This window comes from Mobula hypostoma, chromosome 18 (assembly GCF_963921235.1).
Source record: "Mobula hypostoma chromosome 18, sMobHyp1.1, whole genome shotgun sequence".
Taxonomy (NCBI): Eukaryota; Metazoa; Chordata; class Chondrichthyes; order Myliobatiformes; family Myliobatidae; genus Mobula; species Mobula hypostoma.
This window is the reverse complement of record NC_086114.1, coordinates 3,069,548-3,096,585: the sequence shown is the minus strand read 5'-3', so window position 1 is coordinate 3,096,585 and position 27,038 is coordinate 3,069,548. Positions and strand designations below refer to the sequence as shown.

The window sequence follows — 27,038 nt, the reverse complement described above, 5'->3', positions numbered from 1 at the left end:
AATTAATGTCAAATTAGACCAGAGAAATTCTAAATATCTATTTAAGAATGAATCCAATACCAGAAGGAATTACAGGAATTAAAAGGAATCGATGTTCCCGCCGATCATTCCTTCTCCACTTACCACCTTCCAAACTCTTATTTCAACCCCCTCCCCTACCCTACCCATCTATCTTACCCATCACCTTGTCTCACCCGTCACCAGTCAGCTGGTACACCCCCCCCCGCCCTCCACCGCCTTCTTATTCTGTTTTCTTCCCCCTTCCTTTCCAGTCCTAAACAAAGGGTCTCAGCCCAAAACGTCAACTGTTTATTCCTCTCTATAGGTGCTGCTTGACTTGCTAACTTCCTCCAGCATTTTGTGTTCCTTACTCTGGATTTCCAGCATCTGCACAATCTGAAGCTATGCGTAATTTTCTACCCCAGACAACCACTTGATGGACATCTGTAGTCCAAACATTGTCAACTTAGCAAATGGTCCATCAGCAATGTCTAGTCATCAACATAATGAACAGGCTAAAAGTAAATTAAATATGCTTTTATTTGTATAATAATTGCAAAACAATATATAATAATGTCCCCATTCAATAACTTTTGTGAAATAGATATCCCTCAGCCCGGCTCTTGAACCAGAGAGGATAATTTCATTCAAATTCACCCGCCCCATCACTGAACTGTTCCCACAACCTACAGACTCACTTTCAAGGACTCTTCATCTTATATTCTCTATATTTATTATTTTTGTTTATTATTTTAATTATTTTGTTTTATCTTTTTGTATTCGCACATTGTCTTTTGCACAGTTTGTTTGTCCTTGTGTACAGTTTTTCATTGATTCTATTCCGTTTCTTTGTATTTATGGTGAATGCTTGCAAGAAAATGAATCTTGGGATTGTATACAAAGACATATATGAACTTTGAGAATAAATTTACTTTGAACTTTAAACATTTCTTTTCACATTTTCTGGAGTTTAGCAGAGGAATGTAAACTTTCACAAATTTGGTACTGTGCTTTGCCACGGTTGCAGACTGGGGGCAGGAAATCAAACAAACAAAGTGAACTGAGCTCCTGGGAGCAGGCACAAAGACTCATTAATTTTAGAACAAATTATGAGGAACCTTGCAAAATAGCATTGTATTGTGTTACAATGACCGATCCTGCCCCGGGAATGCCGTCAGACAGAAAGGCTTCAGAATCTGCAATTACTGCACATTACTGTACTCGTGAAATATTTGGAAAACAATGCAGAATATTCAAGGACAAAATCAATAGCTGATACAGATCATTAGGTAAGAGAGAGAAATCAGCCCCATTGTATGGGTCTTATGTTTATAATGAGTGACATATAGAATGCAGCCCTTCCCTTGGGTCCTCCATACTCATTTCCAGAAGTAATTCAGTTTTTATTTAGACCACCCTGTAACAAAATACACTAAATATGTGTACCCATCATCCTAGACATTGATATTGTTTAATAAAACTGAATTTATATTCATTATATTCATAGCCTATAGGTTATAGCTAGTAGTTTTCCTTTAAGAAATTTGAGTGAACGGTTTTAAGAATGTCTGAACTTGCTTAAACGTTTCTTTTTGCATGATGTTTGTCAACTAAATAGTCTTGTCTTATTTCTTCATAAAATCTTTGGCAAGTATTTTCCTCAGTTTGCAATCTGCATAAACATCTTTCTTCAATTCAGAAAGGCAGCAAAGGCAGTGTGTGTCCAACGAACTAGCTTGAAAAGACAATGAATGCAGCAGGAATCTTCAGAGGGTCATGAGGTGACAGACAGATTAGAGTCGTAGAGTCATAAAACAGTACAGCATAGAAACAGGCACTTTGGCCCATCTAGTCCATGCTAAGCCATTTGAACTACCTACTCCCATTGGCCTGCTCTGGACCATTGACTTCCATACTCTTGCCATCCATTTACCTATCCAAACTTCTCTTAAATGTTAAAACAGACTTTGCATGCACCACTTGCACTAGCAGCTCTTTCCACACTCTCACGACCATCCGAGTGAACAAGTTTCCCCTCATGTTCCCCTGAAACTTTTCATCTTTCAGCCTTAACCCATGACCTCCAATTGTAGTCCCACCCAATCTCAGTGGTAAAAGCTTGCTTGCATTTGCTTACCTACACCCCACATAGTTTTATAGACCTCAGTCCAATCTCCTCTCAGTCTTTTACATTCTAAGGTATAAAGTCCTTCCTAAAACTCATGTCTTCCAGACCTGCCAACATTTTCTCTGCACTCTTTCAACCTTATTTACATCTTTCCTGTAGGTAGGAAACCAAAACTGCACACAATACTCCCAATATGACCTCACCGATGTCTTATACAACTTCAACATAACATCTCATTTCCTGCAGATTATCCCACCGTGGGTCGGAGTTTTCAGGAGAATATTGTCGGGTGTATCAGTGGGCTGATAGGGTTCATCGCTGTCCAACACTGGATGAGGTCCAGCTTGATGAACTTAGCACCAGTACAGACATGAGCCCATCATCTTCTGATTCAGAGATGGACAGCTGGTCACTGAGCTGAACGAACACTGAGATGTATCATTGTGCAACAAAGATCTTTCAAAAGAAAATGTTCAGCAAAGGAAAATGAGTATGAATTCTTCTGAATGTTGTAACTCATGTGGAACGTATATTTCGCTCTACATTTTTCAGGGAAAGTTTGTGTGTTGTGAGATGCAGACCAAAACACTAACAGATTTACTCCCATGACCATTTTTAGTGTGCTAATGTTTTTTTGGGCCAGCTGGTGGCTGCTATTATGCTTATTCTTCCTGCTGAGTCTCTTTAGCCGGTCTACAGGGACCGATGTATCATTTCCCTCTTGGCGCCAACACCTCACTGTGGAATGATACATGCGACTCTCCATTTAAGGTGAGAGGTTAGTCATAGTGTTCAACCCCAATTGTAACTCTTCAGCAGCCCATGCTAGCATGCAGCACGCCTTAGATAACACTCAGACTAGGTGAGATAAGTAGCAAAGCAATATAATAAAATCACTACAAAAGTGTTTAGGCAATAATCATCTTCCACAAGGGACAGTCTAAGTACCAGCCCTTGATATTCAATGATATCACGGCAACCAAGCCCCCAGTATCAATATCCTGGTGTCACCATTAACCAGAACTCCACTGGACCGTTCACATAAATATCAATGCTTAAATAGTTGGTCAAAGGCTAAGTATCTCACCTCATATGACTTGTATCTTGGAAACCCAAATTCTTTCCATCATCTACGAGACACAAGTTGGGGTATGACAGAACACTCTGCACTTGCTGGGAAGAGTCATAGTCGTCATCATCATTATGTGCAGTGTCATATGACATCAGCATTATGTGCCATGTCATGTGATGTGGGTGATCATGGTCTCATGACCACGATTGATCTCAGCAAATTTTGCTTCTTCTGGGTATTGTCTTTACAAGATGGGCAACCCCAGCCATTATCAATGCTCTCCAGAGATTGTCTAGCTGGCGTCAGTGGTCACATAACCACAACTTGTGATATGCACTGGCTGCTCATACAACCATCCACCACCTCCTCCCATGGTTGCACGTGACCCTGATCAGGGGCTAGGCAGGTGCTGCACCTTGTCCAAGGGTGACCTGCAGGCTAGTAGAGGGAAGGAGCACCTTACACCTCCTTTGATAGAAACATAGCTCTACGGCACCGCCCATGCTGGGATGAGTGCATTTCCCAAAAGCCACAGAAGCCTAATGCCATCCAGGACAAAGCAATACCTGTCGTCACAGAATCATCACTTGCATCCTCCAGCACCAGCACACAGTGGCTGCAGGTTATACAGTCTACTGATCGCACTACAACAATTTGCCCTGTCCGCTTTTACTACACCTTCCCAGTCTGCAACCTCTGCCGCTGGGGCACCTGGCACAGCCTGTATGTTCTGCCACAAACCTCACAAGATCCTGCCGTTTTGAAAACACCAATGAAACTTTGTTATTAATGCAAACATAGCTCTTTGCCAAAACCAACCAGTATTCTTGTCCCGTATTCCCCTTGCTAATTTACTTTCATGTGTGATTAAGATTTAAATTTGTCGAGTCTCTTTCTGGGACTCTGGTGGCAGATGGGCAGGTGCCCATAGGTAAGACCATTGTCACTATCACCTGTGCCCTGAGCGGAGATGGGAGATCACTCACTGACCTCAAGGTGGAGGTCTCCTCCCTTTTGGTCAGGAAATTGAGATGCTTAATTGGAATCCAAGAGATTCTTCCAATGCCGGAAATCCAGAGCAACACGTACAAAATGCTGGAGGAACTCAGCAGGTCAGGCAGCATTTATAGAAATGAATAAACAGCTGACATCACAGGCTGAGGCCCTACATCGGACCGTGGTTTAATTGGAATAGTTGGGGAAATGGACATTATTGGGTGAAGGAAGCAAGTTGCAATGTCACCTCAGCAGTTCAGAAATCCCAAGCAAACCACACTAGCCCGAGGCATTGTCATCTCATGCAATACTTATGCTCATCATTGTACTTCTTTATTAAATGTCCAGACTTAAGGTTAGCACGTGGAGGATGAAAGCCTTAATAAGATAGTTGCTAAGCTGAATCTGAAAGCATTTCTCAGCATGTGCTGTTATTAACATTCAGCTGGTAAATAATATCACTGAGCTTTTGGTGCTTGGTTACTGAGTGATGAACTGTGCCAGATCCCAATCTTCGTGGAATATAAATCAGTTTCTTCAGCATACAGGATTCGCATGGCTTTAGCAGCCCTTACATCTTCGATTTCCTGAAATTTAACAAAGGTTTTATGAAAAACTAGGTGATATTTATATTTGTTCAATCAATACACTGGCTCAAGCTGTTAATACAGTCATAGAGCACTACAACCCTTCAGCCCATCAGGCCCTTGCTAACCTTTTCTCTGCCTAGTCCCATCGAACCGCACCTGGACCATATCCGTCTATACCCTTCCCAAGCATGTACCTATCCAAATGTCTCTTAAGTGCTACAATCGAACCCACATCTACCAGTTCCACTGACAGCTTGTTCCTCATTCTCACCACCCTCTGAATGAAGGGGTTTTCCCTCATCTTCCCCTTAAACATTTCACGCTTCACCCTTAACCCATGACCTTTGCTTGTAGACTCACCCAACCTCAGTGGAAAAAGCCTGCTGGCACTCTCGCTATCTATATCCCGCTACAACATCTCCCCTCATTATATCGCAATCTAGGGAGTAAAGTTCTAACCTATTCAACCATTCCCTATAACTCAGGTCCTCAAGTCTCAGCACATCTTTGTAAATTTTCTCTGCAGTTTTTCAAGCATTGATCTCTTTCCTGTTAAGTTTAACTTCCTTGCACTAACTTGACACATTGCATTGTAGGATCCACATGTTGGCACTGCCCCTGTGTGAGTCGTGTACCTGTGGTCAGCTGTACACAACACACAGAGCAGAGGCAGGCAACTGTTTTCCAGTGTAGGACTGGGGCTGGCAGTCCAGGGGGACCTCTAACTGTTTCAGTAGGGAGTTCACAGTGCTGGGACATCACAAACCCCACCATGGAGTACTGCCCTTCTCTGGGACACTCTCTACCACTGATGTTCAGGGTCATGCACCAAGCTGAAATCATTTACATCCCTATTTGTAGCCAGAACAGCAAGCATCAAAGGAGAAACAAGTACTGAGGAATTGGTGTAGCAATTAGCACAATGGTTTATTGCATCATTTGTAAGATCAGAGTTCGATTCCCAGTACTGCTTGTAGAGAGTTTCTATGTTCTCCCTGTGAGAATGTGGGTTCCAGTTTCCGCCCACATTCCAAAACCATACGGGTTAGGGTTGGTAAGTTGTGGGCACGCTCTGTTGGTGCCAGAAGCATGGCAACATTTGTAGGCTGCCCAACACAATCCTCACTGATTTGATTTGATGTAAACAATGCATTTCACTGTGTGCGTCGATGTACTTGTAACGAGTAAAGTTGATCTTTATATATGTCCAACAACAAACTTCCACAATTTTAAGATAATTTTAAATGTTACAAAAGAGTGGACATCAGCACTTTGGCCAAATCAACCTATTCATAGCAATATGGGTAAAAACCCAGACCAGTGGCTTCCTACAATCTAATATCTGAAGTGTCTCTTTAACACTTGACGAGAGCACCCCAGTAGTGTAGTGGTTACAGCAACGTTCTCAGTGCAATGGCCAGAGTTCAGTTCCACTGCTCTCTAGAAGGAGTTTGTACATTCTCCCCGTGACCGCATCGTTTTCCCCTGAGTGTCCCACTTTCCTCCCACATTCAAACGATGTACGAGTGAGGAGAAGTAATTCGTGACCATGCTATTTTGGTGCCGGAAGCATGTCAGCTCTTGCAGGCTGTACCCCAACACATCCTCGGACTTTGTTGGTCATTGACACAAAACGACTTGTTTTACTATATGTTTCAATATTTTGATACACATATGACTAATAAAGCTAAAAAAATTAGTAGTGCCAGGCAGAACATAGCAAGCCTTCCAATATTAAGGTAATTAAATGCCTTGTGCTGTACATTAATGTGTTAATTATTGCAGCCCAAACATCTTTCATCCGAGCCAGTCATCGTTCACGAGCTCCTCTTACTCCTGGGATCCCAGGTCACAGGTTCTGTTCCCTGTGCTCAGCAACACCTCCCCCCGCCACCCCCGGAGACAGTGGCTTCACAAAGCAGCGGGCTGCCAGTCAAGTGTTGTTAGATGCCTGGTGTCCATCTTTAGCCTAAGGACTCGTACCAGAATAACTAATAAACTGTTTGCATAGCGCAAAGGAAATCTGATATTCCATTAATGGTGTGAATTTATTGACAGAGTTTTGAACCGAATTGGGATAATTGCCATTATTAAAGTTCATTACCTGATTTATTTTCAATGCTTCTTAGAAAAACAAAAGGAGAGAATACTTTCCCCAGATGAAAAGGACTGTGCCACAAACAGGCAGCGTTTAATTCATTTGCCTGTTATATTATTTCTCTAACATTCCAATAAGAAACAAAAATACACAAAAATTATCCTCCTCTGATACCTTTGGGTAACTCAAGGCTGCTGTGACAAATGATGTCTCGGGAAATCATTATTACAGGAAACTAAGGAAGTATGCTTTGTATACACAAATTTATAAAAAAGATTTCATTTGAAAATATAACAGCCAGCGATAGGTATACTTAATCTCAGTGCCTCATGTGACAATAATTTAAGATGGCCACAGGGTTTCTGTGTTTCTTACAGATATTTGTTTCTGAACCGGAGCCATTTGGTTTTGGGATGAATGCAGATTTGGTCACCGTTGTTCTTCAGAGTGGCTCTGTGAAGCAAAAGATCAACATACATGAGTGAGTGGGTCGATTTTCTTTGCCTTGTAGATTTAACACCAAAGAAAACAAAAGGCCAGAAGGCCATGAGACATAAGGAGCAGGATTAGGCCATTTGGCCCATCGAGTCTGTTCCACCATTCGATCATGGCTAATTTATTATCCCTCAAAGTTATCACTGCTCTCAATATTATTTGTAAATTTATTTATAATTTTCTTGTATTTGCACAGTTTGTCTCTTTTGCACATTGGTTGTTTGGCTGTCTAGGTGTAGACTTTCATTGATTCTGTTGTATTTCTTTGCTCTATTGTGAATTTGAGAACAGAGGTGGATTTCTGTGTAGTATATGGTGACATATACGCAGTTTGATAATAAATTTACTTTGAACTTTGAACTCTCAACCCCATTCTCCCTTTAACCTTTGATGCCCATAGGCTTGATCAGTCCATAACTTGGTGCATTCATAATCTAAACTGGGAAAGGAGTGGCGGTGATCGGATTAAAGAGGTGTCTCAATAAACTCTTGGAGAATGGACAGAGGTGCGCCTAGTGCTGGACGATAGGATCAACAGTAATGAGTGGCAACTCATTGCAGAGGATATGGTGGATTGAATGGCCTACTTGCCTGCTGCATGACTATGAGATTGGAACATGTGCGAGGAGAAAGTCTGCATTCTGCCCCTGGCAGTTTGACTAACAATGCTGCGGGGAGTGCTCAGGGACCCGGGGAGTAAAGTTCAGAGTGAAATTGAAGGAGTTCTGAGAAACCCCCTAATTCTCTCCTTCAGCTCTCAGAGATTTAATGAGTAAGTTGATGGAATTTGAACATCTCAGTTTGCAACAAAATGCCAGACATCAATTATAATCCAAAATGCACAGAAACTACTGCACTCAATTTTTAATATTATATTTCTCTGTCAAAATTACTGACAATTTTCCTTTAGAGCAAAAGACAGAGAAATGTGAGGTGACGAAACTTCTAGGATTCTATAGGAACTTCATTACTTGAGGGGAACAGCAGCGAGGAAAAATTTCTATGCTGTTTTCATTTCCCTCAAGCCAACAAGTTCACATAGAGTCTGAGCAGTTTCATTCACCTTATGTTGAAATATGCAAAGATGTTTTCCCGGTAACTTTTGGCGAGCAGCTTTCACTTCCAAAATTCCTGTATATGCTGTGCTACGTTGCAAAATACAAAAAACTGTCTAGTTCTACAAGTTACTGGGGCTGAAAGCATTATAACACAGAAACAGGCCCTTCATCCCATCTGGTCCATGCTGAACCATGACCATGCCTTGTCCTATCGATCTACACCTGGACATAGCCCTCTGTACCCCTCCCGGCCATGTACTTCTCCAAATATCTCTACCTTTAATATCTTTATTTTTGCCTTTCAGGGTTCTTTCAAAGACCCTGACCTGGAGTTACATGCAGGCTTCAGTTCTTTGTGGGAATGGGACCCGTTCTCGGGGTTCCACGACTGGCCGCTATTCGACATGCCAAGGGTTTGGCCTTGGGATCTCAATCGTGTTCAGAAGCCTAAGATCTCGGGGCTCTGGAGACGGGCGGATCAAGGGCTGGTGTCATGGCAGGAGACTCGTGTGTTGTCGGGGAGGCCAGAAAATCTTTCGCTGTGGGCCCGAAGACCTTCAGACACAGAGCTCTCTGTTGGATATAGCAGGGAGAGAGAGAACCTGTGGGTTGTCGAATTTCAGATGAAATGCCAAGCCTTTGGGGTAACTTTGGTTTGTGTCTTTGCTATTGCTTAGCACACGCTTGGGCTCAGTGATAGCATCGATGCGCATTTATTTTTGCCAGTGGGGGGAGGGGGATCGCTTGCTGCCACTTACATGCAGGAGGGGAAGCTGGGGGGGGGGGCTTTGGGGTTCTCACATTTAACTGTCGTTCATGCTTTGGGGCACTTCTCTGTTTTCATGGATGTTTGCAAAGAAAAAAAATTTCAGGATGTATATTGTATACATTTCTGTGATATTAAATTTGACCTTTGAACCTCTGAAATGCTGAAAACAGACCCCCATCTACCACTTCCTCTGGCAGCTCGTTCTACACTCTCACCAGCCTCTGAGTGAAGAGGGTCCCCTTAAATATTTCACCTTTCACCCGTAACCTATAACCTCTAGTTCTAGTTTCTACCAACCTTGGTGAAAAATCATGCTTGCATTTACCCTAGTTATACACTTCATAATTTTGTACTGTATTCCTCAAATCTCTCTTCATTCTCCTATGTTCCAGGGAGTAAAATCTTGATAATTTAGTGACTGAAGGTCACCTTTACCAGTGGGATTTATTTATTTATTTGTTCATTTTGAGATAGTGGAGAACAGGCCCTTCCAGCCCAACAAGCTGAGGTGCCCAGCAACCCACCAATTTAACTTGAGCCTAATCACAGGACAATTTACAAAGACCAATTAACCTCAGTCTTTGGAATGTGGGGGAAACCGGAGCACCTGGAGGAAACCCACGTGTTCACAGGGAGGATGTGCAAACTTCTTACGGACATGTCGGAATTGAACTCTAAACTCCAATGCCCTGACCTGTAATAGCAATCGCACTAACCACTACATTACTGTGGCACCCAAGAGGATTTATACCTTCCTTAACATTACAAGGACTTATGACAGTGTAAGAGAATTAAATGAATTGTACAAACAAAAACCTAGTATTCCCTTAGTGATCATAAATGGAAAAGAGGACACTTCCCAATTTCACATTCTTTCTGGGCACTGGATAAGCTGGAAAATTCACACCCCCATCAACAATACAAAATAAACAATCTGCTCAGACCTTTCGCTGAACAACTTGCTGTCGGTGCCAGACAACTGGGAGGTGGCGGGTCTAAGTGTTTCCAGATGTGCAGTTCATCGTTAGCACTGATGCACCCAGGGGACTGAAGGACGACAGCAGTGTGAATACATTGAAAGCTAAACCAAAGCTGTGGAATTGATGTGTTTGCAGATCAGGCATTATTTCTATTGACCTTTACTTGACCATAATGTGAACAGTGGTTGCTCCTGAGCTGGACATTACTGTCTGAGCCACACATGGCATCATCAGTCTGACAGTCAGGCTGGTGGGCGTTGGAAAACTTGTGGACTGTGGAACTCCACAAATGATGGGTGGGCCAAGTGATCCATCCCAGGATTAGATGCACCAGGGATTTACGTCGCCCATTTCAACAGCCCCAACCTGGGGTTTGTTATATTTGTGCATTAATATCCCACTAAAATCAGCACAGAAAGTGAAGAGTCTGTTCCAGTGCTGTGCTGTTCTATGTTCTATGTATGTAAACTTTTCCTAGTCATGTACCTGTCCAAAAGTCTTTCACATATTATTATTGCATCTGCCTGACCTGCCCCCTCCAGACGCCCATTGCATATTAGAGGGAGAAGGCAGGAGAATGAGTTGAGAGGGATTATCAGCCATGATCCAATGGCAAAGCAGACGGTCTAATTCTGCTCCTACAGTATGTCATATGGTCACAGACACCCAGGGGACTGAAGGACAATAGCAGTGTGAATACATTGAAAGTTAGACCAAAGCTGTGGAATTGGTGTGCTTGTAGATCGATAACATTTCTATTGACCTTTACTTGACCATAACGTGAACAATGGCCGCTCCTGAGCTGGACATTACTGTCCGAGCTCTCACGGCATCGTCAGTGAGACGGTCAGGCTGGTGGGTTTTGGAAAACTTGTGAACTCTGGATCTCCACAAATGGACCTGAGATCACAGCCTCAGAACAAACTGACATCACTTAGAATGGAAATGAGGTGGAATCTCTTTAGCCCGAGAGTGCTGAATTTGTGGCATTTGTTGCCATAAGCGACCGTGGAGGCCAAGTCGCTGGGTATATTTAAGGCAGACATTGATAGATTCTTGATTTGTCAGGTCATGAAAGGGTAAGGGGAGAGGGAAGTGGATCAGCCATGATGAAATGGCAGAGCTAAATGGTCTAATTCTGCTCCTATATCTAATGGTATTAAAGACACTTTTAGATGGAATCTGATTTCTCCAACTTCTGGTAATTTTCTCCTTCTGCCTTCCCTCTTCTTCCATTTCCCACTCTAGCCTCTTACCTCCTCTTCTTACCTGTCTATCACCTCCACCTGGTGCCCTTCCTCCATTCCTTTCTCCTATGTTCCACTCCCCTGTCATATCAGATTTCTTCTTCTCCAGCCCTTGACCTTTTCCACCTCTCACCTCCCAGCTTTTTTATTCATCCACCTACCCCACTTCCCTAGCCATCTACTTTCACCCGTCACCTTCTAGCTTCTACTCCCTCCCCTCACTGCACCTACTTATTCTGGCATCTTCCCCCTTCCTCCCGAGTCCTTAAGACGTGTCTCATCCTGAACTGTCGACTGTTTATTCATCTCCATAGAAGCTGCCTGACCTGCTGAGTTCCTCCAGCATTTTCTGTGCATAGCTTCAGATTTCCAGCATTTTGTGTGCGTAGCTTCAGATTTCCGGCATTTTGTGTGCGTAGCTTTGGATTTCCAGCATTTTGTGTGCGTAGTTTTGGATTTCCAGCATTTTGTGTGCGTAGTTTTGGATTTCCAGCACTTTGTGTACGTAGCTTCGGACTTCCAGCGTTTTGCGTGCATAGCTTTGGATTTCCAGCATCTGCAGAGTCTCTTGTGTTTATAGAACACAGAACAGCACAGCACTGGAACAGACATTTTGGCTCATGTTGCCTGTGCCAAAGTCAATACCAATTTAAACTAATCATTTCACCTTTCACATGATCTATGTCCTGCATACCCTGCATATTCATGAATCTATTCAAAAGGCTCCTAAAAACCAGCATTCTATCTGTCTGTTCCAGGTAAAAGAGGTCACCGTATATGTAGCTTTTGAACATTCCCCCTCTCACCTGAAATGAGTGTTCTTGTGTTTTGTCATTTCCTCTCTGGGGAGAAGATTCCATTTGTCTACCCTGACTGCATTTATCAGACTTTTTCCACCTTAAAAGTTGAAAGGTGCTCCTGACAGGGAGGCCCCTCTGTTGTCTGCTGTGGACACTTGGTCTGCTGAGTTTGGGAGTTGGCCTGGTACAAGTTCCAGATACTCGGCAATGTATTGTCATTTCTCCAGCTCACAAGCTGCTGTAGGGACTCTGGTCTCACAGCCTGAGCTGTTTTGTATCTTTTCCAAGCATTTGGAGCTAGAAAATGATGCTCTTGAAGCAATTAACTTTGGATGTTATTCTCCCGTCCATATGGGATCTGGTGGCTGTTCCACGTTTTCATCTTTGGTTCTGATGGAGTACCAGTCTACGGAAGCTCCCCTCCAGGCCCCAGCACACCACTGGTTCCATTTCTAGGTCACCCAGATTCCAGTTCTCTGGGCTCACCCATGTCAGAATCAGAATCAGGTTTATTATCACCAGCGTGTAACTACAGAACTAGGTGAAAGTCTCGCTATATGTGTGTTGAAAACTTCTGCACACTGATGTATGTAGCCCCCCCCACCGTTTATCAGAACCCCTGTTTCAGACACTGTCAGTGTGGAGCATGCACGTTTTCCCAGACACTGTGTAGTTTCACACTGGGTGCTCCACTCTCCTCTCACATCCCAGAGGCTTGGACACACCTTTGGGATGTTGCACTTTCATCAGAACCACATTCCATCTGGCTACAGCATAATCCAGGCCCTTCAGCCCACAATGTTGTGCTGACCCTATAACCTACTCTACCATCAATCTAACCCTTCCCTCCCACGTGGCCCTCCAGTTTTTCACCATCCATGTGCCTAAGAGTTTCTGAGCGAGCTAGGGCTTCTCTCCTTTGAGCGAAGGAATATGAGAGGTGAAGTGACTTGACAGAGGTGTAAAAGATGATAAGAGCCATGGTTAGAGTGGACAGCCAAAGACTTTTTCTCAGGGCAGGGGGCATCATTTTAAGGTGTTTGGAGGAAAGTATAGGGGGTTCTTTACACAGAGGGTGGTGGGTGCATGATGCACCCTGCTAGGGGTGCTGGCAGAAGCAGATGCATTAGGGAAAAGAAAACGGAGGGCCCTGTGGGAGGGAAGGGTTAAGCTGATCTTAGATTAAAAGGTTGGCACGATATTGCTGCCCAAAGGGCCTGTGCTATGCGTTGTTCTATGTTCTATAACAGAAGGGGAAAGGTTGGATCAGTTTAAAGAGAGGGGTGCCGAGTCCCAGGAGCACATGAGCAGGGTTTGTGAGCTAGTGCTGGTCGGTGTGTCCATCCTGGGCAGAGGGTACTCATCCAAACCCCACTCACCTACTGTGGGAGCCAGCCCTACAAAGAATTTCACAGCTGCAAGAAAGAGTCTGGGCTGGGCACCTGTGCAGATGCCGCATTCAGTTCAATACCCTCTCCCCGCTCACCAGTGAGGCATCTTGGCAACCTGCCAGGGAGTTTAAAACCATCCGAAGTGCAGGCATCATTAACAGATTCATCAGGGAAACTGCTTCACAGTATCTTGTTTTAAGGTAGTAGCAATAAGTGTAATTTAAACAGCAAAATGTTAGATTATTAGAACTTACATGATTTGCAGGGGGCAGTTTGGAATCGGAAGAACAGTCAACTTTTGAATGCTGTTCGGGCCAAGACGCAATGTACCTCCTCTGCACTTACATCTGTTCATTATCGAGGATGGCTTCTCTGTGGAAAAAGAGGGAAGGAAAAGAGAAAGAGGGGGACAGAGAATGAGAAAGAAAGAGAGAGAAGCAGATAGAGAGAAAGACAAAATGCAAACTCTGTCACAATAAGTTTTCAACTGCAATTGCAAATCCAGTTATGGCCTGCAGACAATGCGCATCAGGGAGCATTCTGATTGGTTGCATCACTGCCTGGTATGGAGGATATAGAAAAGTGCAGCAAAGAAACAGGCCCTTTGGCCCATCTAGTCCATGCCAAAACCATTTAAACTGTCTACTCCCATCGATCTACAAAACTCTTTATTTTAATTCTTTTAAAAAAAAACTGCTGGTGAATGCAGCAGACCAGGCAGCATCTCTAGGAAGAGGTACAGTCGACGTTTCGGGCCGAGACCCTTCGTCAGGACTAACTGAAAGAAGAGCTAGTAAGAGATTTGAAAGTGGGAGGGGGAGGGGGAGATCCGAAATGATAGGAGAAGACAGGAGGGGGAGGGATGGAGCCAAGAGCTGGACAGCTGATTGGCAAAAGGGATATGAGAGGATCATGGGACGGGAGGCCTAGAGAGAAAGAAAGGGTGAGGGGGGAAGCCCAGAGAGGGACAGAGGGAGAAGAAGGAGAGAGAGAAAGAAAAAAAAAATTAATAATAAATAAATAAATAAATAATGGATGGGGTACGAGGGGGAGGTGGGGAAGTAACGGAAGTTAGAGAAGTCAATGTTCATTCCATCAGGTTGGAGGCTACCCAGACGGAATATAAGGTAAACAACAGGAATTCTGCAGATGCTGGAAATTCAAGCAACACACATAAAAGTTGCTGGTGAACGCAGCAGGCCAGGCAGCATCTCTAGGAAGAGGTGCAGTCGACGTTTCAGGCCGAGACCCTTTGTCAGGACTAACTGAAGGAAGAGTGAGTAAGGGATTTGAAAGTTGGAGGGGGAGGGGGAGATCCGAAATGATAGGAGAAGACAGAAGCGGGAGGGATAGAGCCAAGAGCTGGACAGGTGATAGGCAAAAGGGGATACGAGAGGATCATGGGACGGGAGGTCCGGGAAGAAAGACAAGGGGGGGGGACCCAGAGGATGGGCAAGGGGTATATTCAGAGGGACAGAGGGAGAAAAAGGAGAGTGAGAGAAAGAATGTGTGTATAAAAATAAGTAACAGATGGGGTACGAGGGGGAGGTGGGGCATTAGCGGAAGTTAGAGAAGTCGATGTTCATGCCATCAGGTTGGAGGCTACCCAGACGGAATATAAGGTGTTGTTCCTCCAACCTGAGTGTGGCTTCATCTTTACAGTAGAGGAGGCGGTGGATAGACATGTCAGAATGGGAATGGGATGTGGAATTAAAATGTATGGCCACTGGGAGATCCTGCTTTCTCTGGCGGACAGAGCGTAGATGTTCAGCAAAGCGGTCTCCCAGTCTGCGTCGGGTCTCACCAATATATAAAAGGCCACATCGGGAGCACCAGACGCAGTATATCACCCCAGCCGACTCACAGGTGAAGTGTTGCCTCACCTGGAAGGACTGTTTGGGGCCCTGAATGGTGGTAAGGGAGGAAGTGTAAGGGCATGTGTAGCACTTGTTCTGCTCACACGGATAAGTGCCAGGAGGGAGATCAGTGGGGAGGGATGGGGGGACGAATGGACAAGGGAGTCCCGTAGGGAGCGATCCCTGCGGAAAGCAGCGGGGGGGGAGGGAAAGATGTGCTTGGTGGTGGGATCCCGTTGGAGGTGGCGGAAGAATAATATGTTGGAGCTGGAGGCTGGTGGGGTGGTAGGTGAGGACCAGGGGAACCCTATTCCTAGTGGGGTGGCGGGAGGATGGAGTGAGAGCAGATGTACGTGAAATGGGGGAGATGTGTTATAGAGCAGAGTTGATGGTGGAGGAAAGGAAGCCCCTTTCTTTGAAAAAGAAGGACATCTCCCTCATCCTGGAATAAAAAGCCTCATCCTGAGAGCAGATGCGGCAGAGACGGAGGAATTGCGAGAAGGGGATGGCATTTTTGCAAGAGACAGGGTGAGAAGAGGAATAGTCCAGATAGCTGTGAGAGTCAGTAGGCTTATAGTAGACATCAGTGGATAAGCTGTCTCCAGAGACAGAGACAGAAAGATCTAGAAAGGGGAGGGAGGTGTCGGAAATGGACCAGGTAAACTTGAGGGCAGGGTGAAAGTTGGAGGCAAAGTTAATAAAGTCAACGAGCTCTGCATGCATGCAGGAAGCAGCGCCAATGCAGTCGTTGATGTAGCGAAGGAAAAGTGGGGGACAGATACCAGAATAGGCACGGAACATAGATTGTTCTACAAAGCCAACAAAAAGGCAGGCATAGCTAGGACCCATACGGGTGCCCATAACTACACCTTTAGTTTGGAGGAAGTGGGAGGAGCCAAAGGAGAAATTATTAAGAGTAAGGACTAATTCCGCTAGACGGAGCAGAGTGGTGGTAGAGGGGAACTGATTAGGTCTGGAATCTAAAAAGAAGCGTAGAGCTTTGAGACCTTCCTGATGGGGGATGGAAGTATATAGGGACTGGACATCCATGGTGAAAATAAAGTGGCGGGGGCCAGGGAACTTAAAATCATCGAAAAGTTTAAGAGCGTGAGAAGTGTCACGAACATAGGTAGGAAGGGATTGAACAAGGGGTGATAAAACAGTGTCGAGGTATGCAGAAACGAGTTCGGTGGGGCAGGAGCAAGCTGAGACAATAGGTCGGCCAGGACAGGCAGGTTTGTGGATCTTGGGTAGGAGGTAGAAACGGGAAGTGCGGGGTGTGGGAACTATAAGGTTGGTAGCAGTGGATGGGAGATCCCCTGAGCGGATAAAGTCGGTGATGGTGTGGGAGACAATGGCCTGGTGCTCCTTAGTGGGGTCACGATCGAGGGGTAAATAAGAGGAGGTATCCGCGAGTTGTCGCTGTGCCTCGGCAAGGTAGAGGTAGATATTGTTCCTCCAACCTGAGTGTGGCTTCATCTTGGCAGTAGAGGAGGCTGTGGATAGACATATCAGAATGGGAATGGGATGTGGAATTAAAATGTATGGCCACTGGGAGATCCTGCTTTCTCTGGTGGACAGAGTGTAGGTGTTCAGCGAAACGGTCTCCCAGTCTGCTTCAGGTCTCGCCGATATATAGAAGGCCGCATCGGGAGCACCGGACGCAGTATATCACCCCAGCCGGCTCACAGGTGAAGTATCGCCTCACCCGGAAGGACTGTCTGGGGCCCTGAACGGTAGTGAGGGAGGAAATGTAAGGGCATGTGTAGCACTTGTTCCGCTTACAAGGATAAGTGCTAGGAGCTCGATGGGAAGGGATGGGGGGGATGAATGGACAAGGGAGACACGTAGGGAGCGATCCCTGCAGAAAGCAGACAGAGGGAGGGAGGGAAAGATGTGCTTAGTGGGTAGGATCCCATTGGAGGTGGCGGAAGTTACGGAGAATTATATGTTGGACCCGAAGGCTGGTGGGGTGGTAGGTGAGGACAAGGGGAACCCTATTCCTAGTGGGGTGGCGGGAGGATGGGGTGAGAGCAGATCTGCGTGAAATGGGAGAGATGCATTTGAGAGCAGAGTTGATGGTGGAGGAAGGGAAGCCCCCTTCTTTAAAAAAGGAGGACATCTCCCTCATCCTGGAATGAAAAGCCTCATCCTGAGAGCAGATGCGGCAGAGACGGAGGAATTGCGAGAAGGGGATGGCGTTTTTGCAAGAGACAGGGTGAGAAGAGGAATAGTCCAGATAGCTGTGAGAGTCAGTAGGCTTATAGTAGACATCAGTAGATAAGCTGTCTCCAGAGACAGAGACAGAAAGATCAAGAAACGGGAGGGAGGTGTCAGAAATGGACCAGGTAAACTTGAGGGCAGGGTGAAAGTTGGAGGCAAAGTTAATGAAGTCAACGAGTTCTGCATGCGTGCAGGAAGCAGCGCCAATGCAGTCGTCGATGTAGTGAAGGAAAAGTGGGGGACAGATACCAGTATAGGTTTGGAACATGGATTGTTCCACAAAGCCAACAAAAAGGCAGGCATAGCTAGGACCCATATGGGTGCCCATGGCTACACCTTTAGTTTGGAGGAAGTGGGAGGAGCCAAAGGAGAAATTATTAAGAGTAAGGACTAATTCCGCTAGACGGAGCAGAGTGGTGGTAGAGGGGAATTGGTTAGGTCTGGAATCCAAAAAGAAGCGGAGAGCTTTGAGACCTTCCTGATGGGGGATGGAAGTATATAGGGACTGGACATCCATGGTGAAAATAAAGCGGCGGGGGCCAGGGAACCTAAAATCATCAAAAAAATTCAAAGCATGAGAAGTGTCACAAACATAGGTCGGAAGGGATTGAACAAGGGGTGATAAAACAGTGTCGAGGTATGCAGAAATGAGTTTGGTGGGGCAGGAGCAAGCTGAGACAATGGGTCGACCTGGACAGGCAGGTTTGTGGATCTTGGGTAGGAGGTAGAAACGGGAAGTGCGGGGTGTGGGAACTATAAGGTTGGTAGCAGTGGATGGGAGATCCCCTGAGCGGATAAAGTTGGTGATGGTGTGGGAGACAATGGCCTGGTGCTCTTTAGTGGGGTCACGATCGAGGGGTAAATAAGAGGAAGTATCCATGAGTTGTTGCTGTGCCTCGGCAAGGTAGAGGTCAGTACGCCAGACTACAACAGCCCCCCCCCCTTATCGACGGGTTTTATAGTGAGGTTAGGATTAGTGCGGAGGGAGTGGAGAGCAGAGCGTTTGGAAGGAGTGAGATTAGTCATAGTCATAGATATAGTCATAGTCTTACTTTATTGATCCCGGGGGAAAATGGTTTTCGTTACAGTTGCACCATAAATAAATTAAGTAGTAATAAAACCATAAATAATTAAATAGTAATACGTAAATTATGCCAGGAAATAAGTCCAGGACCAGCCTATTGGCTCAGGGTGTCTGACCCTCCAAGGGAGGAGTTGTAAAGTTTGATGGCCACAGGCAGGAATGGCTTCCTATGACGCTCTGTGCTGCATCTCGGTGGAATGAGTCTCTGGCTGAATGTACTCCTGTGTTCAACCAGTACATTATGTAGTGGACGGGAGACATTGTCCAAGATGGCATGCAACTTGGACAGCATCCTCTTTTCAGACACCATCATCAGAGAGTCCAGGTCCATCCCCACAACATCACTGGCCTTAAGAATGAGTTTGTTGATTCTGTTGGTGTCTGCCACCCTCAGCCTGCTGCCCCAGCACACAACAGCAAACACGATCGCACTGGCCACCACAGACTCATAGAACATCCTCAGCATCGTCCGGCAGATGTTAAAGGAAATAGAGACGGCTCTGACCCTTCTTGTAGACAGCTTTAGTGTTCTTTGACCAGTCCAGTTTATTGTCAATTCGTATCCCCAGGTATTTGTAATCCTCCACCATGTCCACACTGACCCTCTGGATGGAAACAGGGGTCACCGGGTGCCTTAGCTCTCCTCAGGTCTACCACCAGCTCCTTAGTCTTTTCCCATGGAATGGGAATGGGAATGGGAACAAGGTGAGGTGAAGTAAGCGGAACAAGTGCTACACATGCCCTTACACTTCCTTCCTCACCACTATTCAGGGCCCCAGACAGTCCTTCCAGGTGAGGCGACGCTTCACCTGTGAGTCGGCTGGGGTGATATACTGCGTCCGGTGCTCCCGATGTAGCCTTGTATATATTGGCGAGACCTGACGCAGACTGGGAGATCATTTCGCTGAACACCTACGCTCTGTTCGCCAGATAATTTATTTATTTGATAATAAATAAACCTTTCAACCTTTGAACCACCAAGGATATCACTAAGGACTCTCTCCATCCAGGATGTTCCCTTTTCTCATTATTACCATTGTGGAGGAGGTACAGGAGCCTGAAGACACACACTCAATGCTTCAGAAACAGCTTCTTCCCCTCAGCCATCCAAATTCTGAATGGTCCATGAACCCATGGACACTACCCTATTATTCCTTTTATTTTGTAATTTATAGTAATTTTATGTTTTTGTTCTGTACTCCTACTGCAAAATAATAAATTTCACATCATATAAGACAGTCTTGATAAACCTGATTCCTATTTTGATTTCAAACTCTCCAAGAAAATCATGAGGTGGAAACTGTTCCCTCTGGTAACTCACGAAGACAGGAACTTCTGGCACAGTTCCCCTCCTGAGCCTGCCTATTAATACCCGATTTATTTACTCTGTCAAGGAAGCCTCTGCCTGTGATTTACCAGAACACACCAGATCTCTCTGTATCTGGTCAGCCAGAATGTGGGAACAGACATCCTCCAGTCAATAGAGTTACAAGCAATGGTCAGTGGTAAATACATAAGGCCACAAGACATAGGAGCAGAATTAGGCCATTCAGTCCATCGAGTCTACTCCACCATTCCATCCTGGCTGATTTATTATCCCTCTCAACCCCATTCTCCTGCCTTCTTCCCGTGACCTTTGATGCCCTGACTAATCAAGAGCCGATCAACCTCTGCTTTAAATATATTCAATAACAGACAGCCTCTGTGGCAATTAATTCCACAGATTCAACACCCTCTGGCTGAAGAAATTCCTTCTCATCTCTGTTCTAAAAGGGATGTCCCTCGATTCTGAGGCTGTGCCCTCCGGTCCTATATTCCCCCACTATAGGAAACATCCTCCCCATGTCTTTCTCTATCTTGGCCTTTCGATATGTTTCACACAAAAGGATGATACTGTACAATATGTCTAATGATGCAACATAACAAGTGTGATGCAATTCCCTTTTAAATGCACGGCAGCATGGTGGTTACAGTAATGCCTTTCAGTACCAGTGATTGGGGTTCGATTCCTGCCTCTCAGTGCCAGTGATTGGGGTTCGATTCCTGCCTCTGTACGTGTCAGTTTGTAGGTCCATCCTGCGACCACATGGGTTTCCTCCAGGTGTTACAGTACCCTCCCACATTCCAAAGATGTACAGGTTAGAGTTACTAAGTTCTGGACATGCTTGGTAGGTACTGGAAGCATTAAGGGTATTCTGGGCTGTCCCAGCGCATTCTTGGGCCGTGTTGATTGTTAACTCAAATGACATATTTCACTCTATTTTCTAAATGCGGAGAAAATCCAAAAATCTGAGATGCAAAGGAATTTGAGAGTCCTTGTGCAGAACTCCCTGAAGGTTAACTTTCAGGTTGAGTTGGTGGTGAGGAGGGCAAATACCATGTTAGCATTCATTTCAAGAGGTCTAGAATACAAGAGCAGGGATGTGATGCTGAGGCTTTATAAGTCACTGGTGAGGCCTCACCTTGAGTATTGTGAACAGTTTTGGGCCCCTCATCTTAGAAAAGATGGGCTGGCATTGGAGAGGGTCCAGAGGAGGTTCACAAGGATGATTCCAGGAATGAAAGGGTTATCATACGGGGAACATTTGATGGCTCTGGGTCTGTTCTCACTGGAATTCAGAAGGATGAGGGGGGATATTGATGAAACCTTTCAAATGTTGAAAAGCCTGGACAGAGTAGATGTAGAAAGGATGTTTCTCATGGTGGGAGAGTCTAGGACAAGAGGGCACAGAGATGCAGAGAAATTTCTTTAGCCAAAGGGTAGTGAATTTGTGGAATTTGTTGCCACATGCAGCTGCGGAGGCCAGGTCGTTCAGTGTACTTAAGCAGAGATTGATAAGTTCGTGATTGGACTTGGCATCAAAGGTTACAGGGAGAAGGGGCTGAGAAGTAAAAAGGATCAGCCATGATTGAATGGTGGAGCAGACTCGAGGGCCAGATGGCCTAATGGTACTCCTATGTCGCACGGCCTTTCCGGTGAAATGATATCATATTTGTTAAATAGGGGGCCGTTCACAATTCTGATTTGATGGAGACAGACGTGAGAAGCACGGAGGAACATCTGGAGAAACTTCTGAAACGCCCGGTTTGCTGCTGCTGCTACTGTGCGATCGAGAATCTCCGGAGGGAAGGCCCCAAATCCTTGGCTTTGCTTGTTGCTGGCGGCCGGGGCTGGGATCGAAGCGCTCGGCAGAGATGGTGTGCGGTGCTCAATGTCGGAGGGCCGGTCAGAGGCTCGAAGTTTTTGGACGACTCAGAGTCGGACTGTGGTCGGGATGCTTCCAGGATGCTGCATCGGCCAGTTTGTGGCACTGGAAGCACATGGCAGGGAGAGTTTTCTTCCTTCTCCCATCTGCATGAGATCATGGAACTTTCGAAAGACTTTGAACTTCTTTTACCGTGCCCATGGTCTGTTCTTCATCAAGTTACGGTATTGCTTGCACTGTTGTAACTATATGTTATAATTATGTGGTTTTTGTCAGTTTTTCAGTCTTGGTCTGTCCTGTGTTTCTGTGATATCACACCGGAGGAACATTGAATCATTTCTTAGTGCATGCATTACTAAGTGACAATAAAAAAGGATTGTGTATCCTCATAACCATAATCATAATCATATTGATCATAATAATGTCTTATGGTCTATGATCTTTCTTTTAAGTAAGTTAATTGCCATTCTTTAAATTAAATACATTTTTTGCATTGGATGATGGGAGGTATGAGAAAGTCTGCAGATGCTTGAAATCCAAAGCAACACACACAAAATGCTTGAGGAACTCAGCAAGTCAGGCAGCGTCTATGGAGAGGAGAGCAGAGTCAACTCAACATGAAACTGAATTCCTGCAGCAGTTTGTGTGGGCTGCTCCTGTCATCCGTCTTAGGGTCAAGCCAATCAGCTTGGAGGCTTGCGTACGTAGCACTAATCAACAGTTTATCTTTAACGTTTTGTTCTGTTATGCTTCAAAACTAAACAGGTGGTGTTTGTGATTTGTGTATCATCTAAGCCATTGATTTGAAAACCGTTCAGTAATCCGTCAATCCACCAATCGGAGCAGCAACCTTGGAAGGACAGAGGAGTGACTCCCTGAGCCGGAGCCTGGTGTTCCTAAATTCAGAGTCATTTACTTACCAAATGTACATCGAAACATACAGTGAAATGTATCCTTTGCATTAACAACCAACACAGTCCGAGCATCTCCTGGGGGAAGCCCACAAGTGTTGCTGCATATTCTAACACCAACATAGCGTGCCAAACAGCACAACAACAGCAACAAAACAAAACTCCAACAGCAAATCAAGCCCCTTTCCTCCCTCCCACACACAAAAACTGGCCTCCTAAGCTCCAACCATAGCCCAGATTCACATACTCATAGTCATCAGTCTTCTAACTTCCAGGTACACCACTGGGTGTCCAGTTCTCAGACTCGCAGACACTGGGCCTCCGATTTCCAGACAGCAGTCCTCCAACTCATAGAGTCACAAACACTGGGCCTCTAACTTCCAGATACACCATTAGGCAGACATGCAAATATCAAGTGTCCAACTCACAGAGTGGCAGACATTGGGCCTCGGCTTCCTGACTCGCTGACTATGATCTTCTGACTTTGACTTTCAGTATTAAGCCCAGACTCACTGATTACGTGAGTGTGAACTCCTGACTCACACCTAGGGTGCACTGGACCTCTAGCTTCCTGCCTGCATGATCCTGCGATCTCTAGACTTGCCAGTCTGGGGTCAGTTTCACTGACATGGGAATGCAAAACAGACTGAGAATATCCGTCACCTCAACATCAAATTCACACACACTTTGATGAATATAACAGAAATTAACCTTTAACATCTAAATCTTCGACAAACGTCTGTCGGTGTGTGGTGGAAGGTATATTGACTATTTTCATCATGGCCTAGTATGGAAATACAATGCCCTCAAATGGAAAAGCCCACAAAATGTAGTGGCTACAGCCCAGTCCATCATGGTGAAGCCCGTTCCACCAGTGAGCACATCTACGTGGAGTGCTGTCGCCGGAAAGCAGCATCCATCATCAAAGACCCTCTCCATCAAGCCCATACTTCCTTCCCACTGCTGCCATCAGAAAGAAGATACAGGAGTCTCAGGATTCGCACCACCAGGTTCAGGAACAGTTCTTACCCCTCACCCATCTGGCTCTTGAACCAGAGAGGGTAACTTCACTCAAGTTCACTTGCCCCAACATTGAACTGTTCCCTTAACTTTTAGACTCACTTTCAAGGACTCTTCATCTCATATTCTCAATAGTTATTCCTTATTTTTTCCTCTCTTTTTTGTATTTGCACAGTTTCTTGTCTTTTGCACATTGATTATTTGCCATCTTGTTATGTATGGCCTTTCATTCATACTATTGTATTTCTTTGTATTTACTGTGAATGCCCTCATGAAAATGAATCTCAGGCTCGTATATGGTGACATATATATACTTTGACAATAAATTTACTTTGAACTTTGAATGGTTGGGAACCCCTGCTTATTATCAGTCAGTCAAGATCAAAATACCCCGAGGATCACACTGCCGGTCAATTTTTAGCGATTGTGTGGAGGGTCCTCTGGAATTCTGGACAAGAGCCCATGGTATTAAATCAGGCCCTGATTTATCAATGTCACTTCATGGAGTCCTAGTTTAAAAGAGCAAACTCCCCATTTCAATGGGACATGAGAAATTGCAGAGCAATGTAAGTGCTGTGTGGTGAAAGCGTTAACTCTTTAGGAATGAGATCCCTTTGCGTGTGTGAGCTCCTTCTCCCACAAGAGTAACCCACAATCAGCCTGGTAAAGTGGCCATTGACACAGGCAGTGCAATGGCACAGAGAGCTCCCACCTACTTCATGTCTCTTTGATCATTACCAGCAATCGATTTTCTCAAAACAGATTGAAAAGGAAATAATATGGAACATTTGTATAGCTTTTTGTCATAATATTGGCTGAAAAAAGTGGTAGAGTAACTATCTTTCTGTTCTCTCCAAACCACCTACAGGTTTGGCGAGTTTGTCAAACATCTGGTAGGGAGGCTCAATTCGCCAAGGCCCAAGGATAATTTCACGCTATTTTCTATGGCTGATTGTCATAAAGACAGAATCAAATAAATGTTGAGTCCGTGTTTCCGAACTCGTAAAATTATTTGAATAAGAGAGTGTTTTATTTCCTGCTGCAGTCTGGGAGGAGTTTGTACGTTTTCCCTGTGACCATGTGGGTTTCCTCTGATGCTCTGGTTTCCTCCCAAATTCCAGAGACATACTGGCTACTAGGTTAATTGGTCACATGGGGTAATTGATCACATGGGATAATTGGTCGGCATGGGGTAACTGGTCACATGGGCTTGTTGGGCCAGAAGGACCTGCTACCGTGCTGCCCCTCTAAATAAAATATATATATGAAATTTTGCATAGTGTGCACAGTTATGATTAGTTACCCTGTTGTAGGAAAGATGTTATTAAACCAGAAAGAGTACAGAAAAGATCTGCCAGTATGTTGCCTGGAATTGGGGAGCCGAATTACCAGGGGAGGTCTCATAGGCTAGGACTCTATTCCCTGGAAAGTTGAAGATTGAGGGGTGACCTAGCAGAGGTCAATAAGATCATGAGAGGCATAGGCATGGTGAACAACATAGTCTTTTTCTCCCGGGGATTGAAAGCTAAAAACAAGAGGGCATAGCTTTAAAATCAGAAGGAAGTTTTCCAAGACAGCTTCTTTACCCAAAGTATTTGAAATGAGCTGCCGGAAATAGTGGGTGAGGTGGGCACATTAGCAATATTTGAAAGCCATCCAGGGAAGTATATGTCGAGAAGACGTTTAGAGGGCTGTGGGCTAAACAAAGGCAGATAGGACTCTCTCACCAGGCAACACAGCCAGCTTGCATGAGATGGGCTGAAGGGTCTGTTGTCATGACTGTCTGACTCACAGTAGAATGCACCCTAATCAAAGCAATTGAAACCTATCAAATATTGATCGGCCTAGATAGAGTGGACGTGGAGAGGATGTTTCCTATAGTGGGAGAGTCTAGGACCAGAGGACACAGCCTCAAAAGGATGTCCCTTTAGAACAGAGATGAGCAGGAATTTCTTTAGCCAGAGGGTGGTGATTTTGGTGGAATTCATTGCCACAGATGGCTGTGGAGGCCGAGTCATTGGGTGTATTTAAAGCAGGTTCGTGATTAGTCAGGGTGTTAAAGTTCTGCGGAGAAAGCAGGGGAATGAAGTTGAGAGGGGTAATCTATCAGCCATGATTGAATGGTGCAGAAACTGGATGAGCCGAAAGGCCTCGCTCTGCTCCTGTTTTCAATGGTCTTCATGTAACAGAAGATGCAGCTAGTTCGTCTGTAACATCACTGCTGCTGTTGGTACGTTTACATTGAAGTTCAATACAGAATACTGGCATTCTGTATGTCTCTGGAGGACCAGACTCCAGCTCTCTGCTTTTATTATCTGATCTTTCTCATACATACTGTTCGGGAATGCAATCCTGATTACACAGTTTGATTGATCATTTCCTGCGGTGAAGGAGTCTGCTGAAGATCATGAAGACAGCACAAGACCACAGCCTGGCATCAGTTAAATTATTTGGCACAGATTGCACCACAACTCTGAGGGTTCGTTACGCATCAAGGAGTGTGGGCAATACCCGAATCAGAACTGAGACCGTGGTCCTGTTCAACTTCAAAACTCTCCATGTGACTACAGCTTCCAAGACTGGACCCCATCCAGCTGGGATGCAAACTGCTGCAGCAACACTGGAGACCAGATGTATGGAAGGATTCACAATACACACAGACTGCTGGAGGAACTCAGCAAGTCCACAACATTCAGTACTGCAACACCAGCTATTTACCTCTTCTGCCAATCACCTTCCAGCTTTTTAATTCAAACCCCTCCCCACACACCCACCTTCTCCTTCTCCTAGTCTCATCGATCACCTGCTAGCTTGTACTTCCCCACCCCTCCAACCTTTTTATTCTGGCTTCTGTCCCCTTCCTTTCCAGTCCTGATGAAGGGCCTCGGCCCGAAACATTGTCTGTTTATTCCTCTCCATAGATGCAGTCTGGCTTGCTGGGTTTCTGCAGCATTTTGCATGTGTGGTTCAAGACTTTCAGCATCTGCTGAATCTCTTGTGTGTTTGGAAGCATTACTCTGGTTCCAAAACATCCACACCATCCCCTCCAGTCCTGAGACATGAATCCATGGCTAGGTGAGCTCTGGAGACATGTGCATGGCGTAACAACCATTG

At 45.2% G+C, this 27,038-nt stretch overlaps 1 protein-coding gene across 1 annotated transcript in view; it reads right to left on the bottom strand.

Annotated features, from left to right (window-relative positions):
• Positions 1–533: 533 nt before the first annotated feature.
• Positions 534–27,038, bottom strand: part of LOC134358286 (stromal cell-derived factor 1-like) — a 33,039-nt gene continuing 6,534 nt past the window's right edge. The window contains exons 2-4 of the mRNA XM_063070322.1: positions 13,879–13,996; positions 7,260–7,337; positions 534–4,783 (exon numbers count right to left, since the gene is read on the bottom strand). Coding sequence (XP_062926392.1) covers positions 4,768–4,783; positions 7,260–7,337; positions 13,879–13,996 — 212 coding nt within the window. The 3' untranslated portion in view covers positions 534–4,767. The remainder of the gene's footprint in view (positions 4,784–7,259; positions 7,338–13,878; positions 13,997–27,038) is intronic.